At 44.1% G+C, this 10,027-nt stretch overlaps 1 protein-coding gene across 3 annotated transcripts in view; it reads left to right on the top strand.

Annotated features, from left to right (window-relative positions):
• Window positions 1-2,819: 2,819 nt before the first annotated feature.
• Window positions 2,820-10,027, top strand: part of LOC110975648 (uncharacterized) — a 33,036-nt gene continuing 25,828 nt past the window's right edge. Inside the window, exons 1-2 of one of the 3 annotated variants that reach the window (XM_022228296.2) lie at window positions 2,820-3,220; window positions 3,321-3,427. In XM_022228296.2, coding sequence (XP_022083988.2) covers window positions 3,356-3,427 — 72 coding nt within the window. In that variant the 5' untranslated portion in view covers window positions 2,820-3,220; window positions 3,321-3,355. Of the gene's footprint in view, window positions 3,428-10,027 lie in introns of all 3 variants that reach the window. The other 2 variants (XM_022228295.2, XM_022228298.2) reach the window with 2 other exon arrangements.

Below are 10,027 nucleotides of genomic sequence, written 5' to 3'. Positions count from 1 at the left end.
AAGTCACACTTTTAGACCCCTAATTTGTGGAATTACCCATATCCTCATCCGTCTCTACACAGTTAAGTTTTACACAAACAGGCAGACAAGGGAACCGTTAAGACATACAAAGTGTGACCACAGTATGTACCAAACTCCCTGAGGCCCGCGTCAACTCAAAGAGCAACACATGTCGCTCTACTCGGGACGAAGGGCAGGATGGGCATAACTGGCCCCCCTTCCAAACCGGAGTTGACCTGACCGAGTTCCAGCCGTTAATTATAACCCCCTGGGGTCAGCAGGGAAGGGCGGGGAAACATCCTCTGTAGCGCTGGATACTGGCACAAGGTCACGGTGACAAGGTCGAGTCGAGGTGGCTTACTCGAGGCCGACGAAGCGATGTCACCGGGAAAGGCAAAAGACACAGCCCCCCCCCTGGTCTTTTATTGTCACGGACAGATTCTTTACGGCACCCTTGGATTGAGATGACACATGTTTATCCACCTATTCATGCTTCCAAAACACGAGCTTTCGTTTTTTATTTAGCCATTTTGACTTTTCACATTAATTCGCCATTAAGTTTTTTACTTCCCGACAACAGAGGGCGCTGTTGCTATCTGCCATGTGCTCGTCAGCTCTCATCTGACAGTTTCGGGGATAGTAAAGGAATACGAGAATCTGTGCAAAGCGAAGATCAGTTGTTCATTTATAATGGTTGTCCTGTAATTAATCAAGGCAGCATTGCAAGCAGCCCAGGCTAACAGCAAAACACCGGAAAGTATGGTTCCTTTTATGTACTCAGAGAGCAGTTTACACTGACGCCTATCTGCATGAGACCCGATTCCACTTATTATGTAACTAATGGCGTTCTGTGCCTTTTCCTTGGTTATCAGGATAACAATAGTCTCTGGTATGGGTATATATATCCAAATACCTTGTACATGTACCATTCTTCATTCCCGGCTTGTGCACGTTCGCTCAATGCACCCAAGGAGGAAGGAAACTCCTTCATGATACACCTGTACCATAATCATCACTGCCTGGCGATTCAGTGGACATATCCACCGTGACCGACGAGGAACACGCTTCCGATTTTGACCAAGGTTCAGTACTATTTCTGTGCCAAAGCAAGAAGGCTCCAATTAATCCCATAAGACTAAGAGAGCTTTCAGTTCATTTGGAAGCCAACCGAGAGCTTGAAGGCCAGGTAAGATTGTGCAACTTGGATTGAATTCTGTAAGAAACTATGAAACTATAAATGGCTCTCGATAAAGTAAAATTGGCCTTCATCTGAAAAAAAAAATCCGATCCTGATTCATCGAGTTCAGCGTTACTATAGGCTGAAGTGTTGATAGCCGACAGGAAACAGAAAATACGTATCAAAAACGGAAGCAAGGATGGTCGGGCCAAATGAAATGTTAGTTTGTGTGAACCCTGAACGTGCACCATATCACCTTCAGAGATCCCTCCCTAATCAAACGGCGTCGCGACGATACATATTTGTACAGCCCATTAACCCTCTGAAACAGTCAACTAATCAGGTTTTCTGGAATTAGTTTAATATATATACAGGGAGCTGCAGCAAAAAGGGTGACGGATAACTGATAATTGTGCTTCAGGGACGACATAGAGTGGGGAATGAGGTACCTAGGTCTAAGTTGGTTCGGGGAAAGGGCTGATTGGAACTTGTTTGCCAGACCGACTGTCCAACTTTCTTAGCCGTAAAAGAATCATCGATGCTCCCCCAAAGATGACAGTACCATTTCGTTTTGGGCATATTATTGTGTCTATTGCCCCCTTCCCGCTGGGTAGGCTACGGGTTGAAGTACAAATCCATCATTTTAGGACTTTCGTCGAATAAAGGGCTGTACAAAAAAATACCACGGATCTTGATAGAAAGAAATGCTTGCTGACGATACAACACTTGCAACTTATCAAAATAAATGGCAGTCACCGCTAGCTCCCCCTCCCGAGAGTCTGTGAACCTGCGAATGCGAAGGGGTGCCAAGAAATGAAGATTTCATTTCCCAACGCTGTCATAGAACCCTTTTTCAAAAAACTTAAATTGGAACTTCAGAATAATGATTCCAGGTTATGAACGTTTCTTAACCGTGACTTGCAAGACTACAAACAGGATAAGGAACGTACTGGGGAAAATGATGCGAGGGTGAAAGGGAAATCGTTTGTCCCTTATGCGTCAGTCCCACTTTTCAGTTGCTGTATTAATTAAATCAGCAATGTTTGTGCCTGTGCCTTCGGAGCACACTTCCCGCACTGCATGGCACAGCGTCTCTTGCCACTTCTGACCCTATTTCCTTCTCTTATTTATCCACGGTACAGGATGTTCTTCCAGTACATCAAGGAGGTTGTTCGCATCAATCACATACAGGTTCTTTGAAATTCCGTACGAACAAAACCAGAGGATTAACTTAATTGGCGAATGTGTATCGCGTTTCCTTTTTTTCAGCTGTTTTGTTTTGGCTCTTCTGCTGCGGATGCGTGACATCGTTTTTTCTCCTTCGCTTGCCTGACAGTAACATTCAAGTTTCCCGGCATGGAATAATAAACACCTTCATCGACCCGACAATTAAAGAGGAGGGGTCAGGTTTGACGAAACCTTCTCGGATAGAGTCAGGCAGGGTCTGGCCCCGAGCCTTAAAATAAAATCCCAGGGGTGAGAAAATGCCTTGGTTAAGCCACAGAAAATGATAATGCCAAGATCATGTACAACGTACATGTACATTGCCCCCAAGCTGGGCTGGGGGATAATAATATGCTGACGACTGGTGGCTGACCTAGACGGGACGGGAGGTCACTGCAGGATGAGGGCTTGATTTACCCGGCGTGCTGTGTGCACCAGCCAGGTTGGCCGGGCTCCGTTATACGCTCACCCCTTCGGTGCCGAGAGCTCGAGGGAGAGAGGTGCGTGCGCCGGTTTTTCTGTGGCCGTGGACACTCATTCGGGGGAAGTTGACATCAGGGCCGGCGGTGTGCGGTGGATGGAAGACTTGCTGACACAGCTTGGCCAACTCTTTGGAGGTTGGAGCTAGCTGTGGGGTGTTCTGGATGCGTGGCATGCACGTACGGGTGCGGTTTGACCAGACAGTGCCATCTCTCGTGGCCGATGAATGGGAAGTTTGGCTTGATCAGCTGGGAACAACTTAAACAGAATAAATTGTGGAATCATTTAAGAAGAGACTTTGAAAAGGAGTGATCAGACATTTGCGTTTCATATTTCAAGGTGCTTGCACTTTTCTATTTTGTCAACATCCTTTGACCAAGAACCGGGAAAAGGTGTTAAAGCTCACTCGCATGTGATTAAGGTGTTTTTGCATCGACAGATTGAAAAAAATAACTGCACAGAGCTAATTGAGAAATGGATGCTCCTCGCCACCCATGGTTTCTACTTCTCATTCTCCTCAGTTCGATAGCTTGCACGGCATCCGAGGTAAGTACAGCGTTTTTTCTTGGACTATAGGTGTACCGTGTAGAGTACTTCATAAAATTTATCTGGTTTGCACGCCCCCAGAAGTACAATCCACCACTGTCATGTCTTCACCAAACGCCTGAGTCCACTTTCTCACGATACGTTTAACAGCCCTGAAGGACGCACAAACAGTGGGAATGTACATGTACATGTACATGTACACTGTACATGTACATACACACTCGGTGTTTCACTCTCAGCAGAAAGTTTTCTGTAATGAAGACCTTCCTGGATTGCGAAATGTAGGACAACCGCCGTGTGGTGCCTGGTCAGAACACAGAGCTCTGTTCCTTGCTCTATGGTCAGTACATGCCAAGAGCGAGTAAGCATGCTGAGAAATCAGGAAAGGGGAGCGTAAACAAATTTCTTAGAAGGGGAGATGCTGGATAGCATTTGAGATTTTATTCCCCCCGTGTATCATCCATTATTTCCCTAAACTGGAGAATATACTTTCCCTTAAACATCATGCTGGGGCGAGTAATAGGGCTGAGAAAGTTAAGAAAACATGAGTGCTGTATTACATTGTTTAGGCTGGTCTTAATCATGTATATAAGACCTGTCTCTGGAATATGCATTACACAGCATGACAGTTCAACCAACCAGCTAAGAATACACCATGTGGGCGGAGGTAACGAGGAAAAAGGGGGGGTGCAATTATTTGTATTCATTCAAATGTGAACTGTGAACAGTTGTCATGAATTTCCTATTATCAACGACAAGAGGAACTCATTTGTATCACTAAATGGGTACAGTTATTTTTTCTCCTTTCTTTTTGGCTTAACACCCCTCCTCAAGGATCCATCATGACCGTGCATACAATGTTCTCAAGCTTTGTGAATTTCCGTATGTGGTTTGACGTTTCCGCCGAACAATGACAGTGAATCAGTCTCTGCGGTTTCCTTCCAGAGGATGAATAAAATTAATCACATCTCCTCTCAGTTCAAGATGAGGCCGCACTGCCGTTTCCTTTGCTTTTACTCCACCATCCTCCAAAATCAAATTCACGCCCGAGCGAGTGCGGCTCGCGTGCGGGCACTCTGCGGCAGGATATGTCAAAGTGCACTATACCATGCTGGGTGTCGTATTTCTTTGATGCTGAGAGCGTGGAGCGGTAAGATGTAGGCCTGTGTTCATTTAGGCTGCAAAGCCAGGAGTGTTAACCAACGGCAACAGACACAAGATGATCTGAACATTCCACATCTTCCTACGCAGTCAGACAATCAGGATAAATTATTTGCTTTTCGACGTATTTAATGAAGTTTAGCCTTTCCTTGCTAGCTTTAAAACCTTTGCTCAAGTCTACAAATTATAGTGACTCAAGGTTTCGAGTGTATCCTAAACGTGAAAAATACAGGTTAAAGCCCCCCCCCCATAAAATGAAGTGATCGATCTCTGAAAGAAATGTTAGGGCCAATTCTCCACTTCTGTCACTGTATTGGCATGCACTACTAAGTCTGTTGTGCAGACTTCAACGATTGTGTTCCAATTCCCTCGTTACCAAATTACTTGGGAGCTCAAGGTGGCCAATCAATTTACGATATCTACAGCTTTAGTAAATCCTTGGTGGTTGCCAATGAGTGGTAGTTGTCATTACACACACTCTTCCACCTCGGTAACCTCTGACACTGGGCCCTGTACCCCAGAGATAATTGACACCCTGCTTCGAAATCACGTACCATGCCGAGGCCGGGAACGATAGAAGATGTCTGGTTTTTACCGAAGCATTCGTAGATTTGTTTTCGTCCTGATCGTCAAGCCACTGCACCCAGCGAGACTTTTGTATCCGATGACAAATCCGCGCGGTAGGGTCAGTAATGAATTCGGTAGATGAAGGAGGGAATTCGCTTGCCCCGCCGTCGAGGGGAGTTCAAGCCTTCCAGACTCCCCCAGGTGTTTCTGCTATCGGTTGGATGGGATCCCGGAAACTTTGCATTTAAGTTCCCCTGACCTCAGAGGTCCTCCTCGTGCAGAAAAAAAAAGACGGGCAGGAACGTTCGCTTTTGCAGATGTTTCAGCGAGTCTGACACCCTGGTAGGCGGCTCCCAAAGTGAGCACTTTCTCACTGAGCACATAACTCACTTCGCCGAAGTATCAGAACTAGAAATATTTTCCAAGAGGCTTTCAATTTGCCTTGCCTTGTGGAATACATCCAACAAACATGGTAAATTCGTAGAACCGGTCAGGAGGTCCCGCGGTGAAACTTTCACGCACACGCTTTTTGCACATCTCTACAAAAACAGATCGGAATTGAAACGAGGAGAGGAAGGGGACGAAAAGATTAACGAATATTTGGACATGCGCCAGGCGGTGAGGAACGAAGAGAAATTGCGTACCGGGTACCGTTACTTTGAACAGCACTACACCCTGTCTCATCACTGGTCGATAGTAACAGGGTGATGTTTGTTTATTTTGGGGAGAGGGGGGCGGGGAGAGACACTTTTTTTTTCAAGGAGGCACTGAAAACAAGTGAGAATTAATGTAAGTTGCATGTAGATCGTATTCAGTCCAAATTTTTAAATGGGGGACACTAAGCGGAAACAGACATCCGCTCGGGCCACGACCCCCCCCCCGTGACGCCACTGTTTAACACTCAAAACCCGTGAAAGCTGTATGTCAGTTCACAGTATAATTTGTAATATATTTTGCCTAATTAGAATTTTCGAAGAAAATTCTAATCAACCTTTTGATTGGTTGAACTCGTATTGCCTCATTGAAGGAATACTGTTTGTGCATTAATACCGGTGGCACATATGGCATACCAATCTTACTTATCATGCACTAAACAGGAACATTTCTCTCACCTGTTATGTTTACGAAAGTATTATTATTTTGTAATAACTTTACAATGACATCTAGGACTGGCGAAATGCTCCCACCATGGCGAGAAAAAGGTTATCAACTCAGAACAACCTCTAATTTTATAGCCCCAGGTTACAACACTGAACGTTACAGGCGCTAAACAATACCCTCATTGACTACAATTTTGTAGTTTATTTTTCTTTCCACAATTTTTATTGATTTTGTTATTATTTTTAGTGTTTTAAATGAAATGTATAAGTTTTGTAAATTTGAATGGTTTTTGGTCTTAGGACCATTTTATTCAAATATTTGATGTTAATAAACCAGAATATATAATAAGGTGACGAGTAATCTCCTGTAATGCGTCCACGGGTGAAACGAATCACTGTAAGGGTCTAACGACGGCTAATGATGCATGACTACTGTCTTGAGCATAATCTTCGGTGTGATTTTTCCATGGAATTTTCCCCTCAGGCTGACGATCTTCGGCAGTGTTAAACTAACGAGTTGGATGTCACAGGTTTTCCACGCAAAATTCTCAGTGCAATTATTGTTGCGTGATACGGATGACTCAAACTGTCATGTATTTAGTGAGTCATACCACGACGGCGCAGCGATGGAGTAGGCGGGAGAGGGGTGGTAGGAAACAAGGCGAGGCTGGATATAAATATCTTCCTTTAAAAGGAAGCTTTCAATCGGCGAACAGTCTGACGCTTGACGTGCCACCGGAGTTCGGCCATGTTCTAACTCCGGCTTTGCATTAGTACGGATACACTGCAGAAACTGTCACTAGAAAGCAAGGGGTAATTCGTACTCGGTGTCTATTCGTACATGGCAACGATCTGGGCAATTCAAAATACACACTACTTAAAAATTGTATTCAGTTTTTCCATAATAAAAAATCTAGAAACATATGCATGTTTCGGAAGCATCTTGTACTCCTAGTTACATCAGTGTTGCGCATTTTCTTCGTTATACTGTATAAGTAAGTTTAATTATGCAGTTCATGACCGGCGAACGTCTATTGTTTTGTCCTGGACGTTTAGTGACCTTGTCGTTGTCACGTCTGCTGCCACGACTCCCGTACGAGCAGGTGCCAATTGTCAGCCACTTATTAAAGTTAAACAGAGACACAAATAGCCGGGGGCAAATGGAAGGATTTGCCATGTGAAAAGCCCAATGAGGCGCGTGTAAGTCCAATCTCCATGCATACACTGCTTGAAGTTCATAAGTTAAACACTATTTAAAAAATTCAAAAGCCTTTGTACTTAAAATAGTTAGAACTTTCTGAGATTTTGTTGTACTTTTCCGCTGACTCAAAAAAGTCACCGGGAATTCTCTTCTGGATCCATTCGCAGCAGCCCCAACTATAGGCCTATAGGCCTAGTACCTGTCCATTATCTTTGCAACACTTAAAAACGCCGTGAAAGCAGAGTTTCAGTAGTTACACTTGTGACTCTTCTCTTAAAAAAAATACGGTTCCTTTTTGAAATGTACAAATAATTATTCTCCAGCTCAGGCATCACCCTAGTCCCCATCCAAATAGTGTAACTGCGCATTGGATGTAAAACTAAACGGTGAAAGCCCATCCCCAACATTTAACATAAATAGTTGTGATATTCCATATTGCAAAACGTCATCACACGTCTGTAAGAATAACCTCACATCAGAATGGCAAAGTATATCTAAGAGTATTACTACTCCATGTCAATGATATCATATTGGATATTAAAAAGTCAATTGCTTTCAATTAACCGTGATAAATTGTGATATAAGGCATCATACATCTAAGCCGTGACTGAACTTTAAACTTGGGATGATCTTCGTCTTTGCGAACAGAGTAATTTTCTTGGTCACCCCAGCAGAGGATAGTGTAGGCCTATCTCAAACACTTTCAAACCGACTTCTGTCGTACTCGTAGTGTCTCTAAAGTCTGTCATGCGTGCACACGAGTGGGCACGTCCCGCCAGTACACACATGCTCATGTACCCTCGAGAGCTCTGTGATACATGTATAATGTCCTCAGACTGACCCCATACCTCAAGTTCACTGTTCTAAATTGACGGCGGGTCGCCAGTCGTTACCACCAACGCAAGCTGAAACTCCCGAACACGTGCGTGAATTATCCACTTTGACACCGGCTCTGATTCAATTTATCCATCGCTGGTTATCGCGCAGTCCATTGGACCCTGCGTCTTAATGAAGGCCGCGCGAAATCAGGAGGTTCCGGCAGATGGGAACCAGCGAAGGCAACCCCGCCTAAAACCTTGTTAAAGTCCTCACTGAAATGAAAACTGACGGCATGGGATCTTTTCGCCCGGACGCGTCTTTTGGCTAAGCCTTGAAATTTGAGGCCTGTTCTCCGCCAGGCGAAATGTTCGTCTGGGTAAACTTAAGTTAAAGTGTGCCGGTTGGTCGTGGTATGCAAGCACATGTTTGATCTGATAGATGCACCAGATGGCATACATGTCGCAATGTCTGCGCTCTTGACTTCGAACCTAGAAAGGTTTCAACCCAATCATCATGTTTAGCATGCGGAAGACCCATAACATTCCACCCGGAGATGGACTGCACATGGACAAATGCGTATACCTATGATGGTCGACCGTATTCCCATACTAATTCTTCTTTCTCTAAATTTGAGTTTAAAATATCTTTTAAGCAAGCTTTGCTTTCGAGATCTTCCGTTTAGCTTTGTTGGATTATGCAAGTACGTATTTATCTAGATTTTAGCATTCCCATGTATCCAGTCATAACTCATTGGGTATATATCTACTTCGACCAAGTAGCGCCGCAATCCAGTCCGTAGGCCTACATAAATCGGGCACCAAAACAGGACCTGTGACCCGTGAAGTCAAACGTCACAGGTGGGTCGACTTATGATTTATGCCCGTAATGCTATCTTTTAGCTTCTGACCATAGCCGTTACCTTGTCACTGACATTTGTTTACAACCACTTGATAGATCATGTTTGCGTGACAAAGCACAACGTTGCCTGATGGTGAAGACTGTATTGCAAGTATTATAATGTGGGCCTGGGGTTGACCGTCTGGTTCCCGTTTTCACAATGACATTATCCCCTCTGGGTTAGAATACAGGGCTTGGAGCAGTGTACCTGTCGTTCTTGGTAACAAGATGAACGCCTCGTGACGCAACCTACGAGATGCAATTGCCGGTCAGATGTGTCAGCCTTTACAAAAAAAAGTCGTTGCCTGGTGGCTCTCTTACTAGAAGTCAGCACCGAAAACTTTCTACAAGAGCCTTTTATTGTTTCTCGAAAGAGTACCTTAATTGCAAGGTATGATAGGTAATTGAATAACACATTTATCTATTCAATAATTTGGAAATGCTATCTTAACCGCCCTAATTACACCTCTATATTAAAAAAAAAATAGTTCTAACATTAAACTTTGCTTTAAATCCATCACATGAAAGAAAGTTACCGCTTTCGAAGAGATCGAAAATAAAGTTGGCCCCTGCAGACTGCCAGTGCTTGTAATAAATGCACTTCTTGCCAACTCTGATTTTGTCGTTGTGCCAAATAGTATTAACCAGAGAGTCTTCAGTAGTCATGGGGGTGTGCGCCTGGGTGAATTTTGACCAAGCTGTGAGAACGTCCATACAAAAACGGTTCCCATCAATGAAATCTGTACTACTGATAAAAAGTGAATTCAACGAACCCCCTTCCAGCGAAAGCATGGATGGAATCCCAATTATTTTGTGGCACAAAAACGCCCTACCACATTTATTATCTGTAGCCAG

This window comes from Acanthaster planci, linkage group LG06 (assembly GCF_054643075.1).
Source record: "Acanthaster planci isolate LZ-2023a linkage group LG06, COTS_SCS, whole genome shotgun sequence".
NCBI lineage: Eukaryota > Metazoa > Echinodermata > Asteroidea > Valvatida > Acanthasteridae > Acanthaster > Acanthaster planci.
This window is presented reverse-complemented; position numbering and strand designations above follow the sequence as displayed.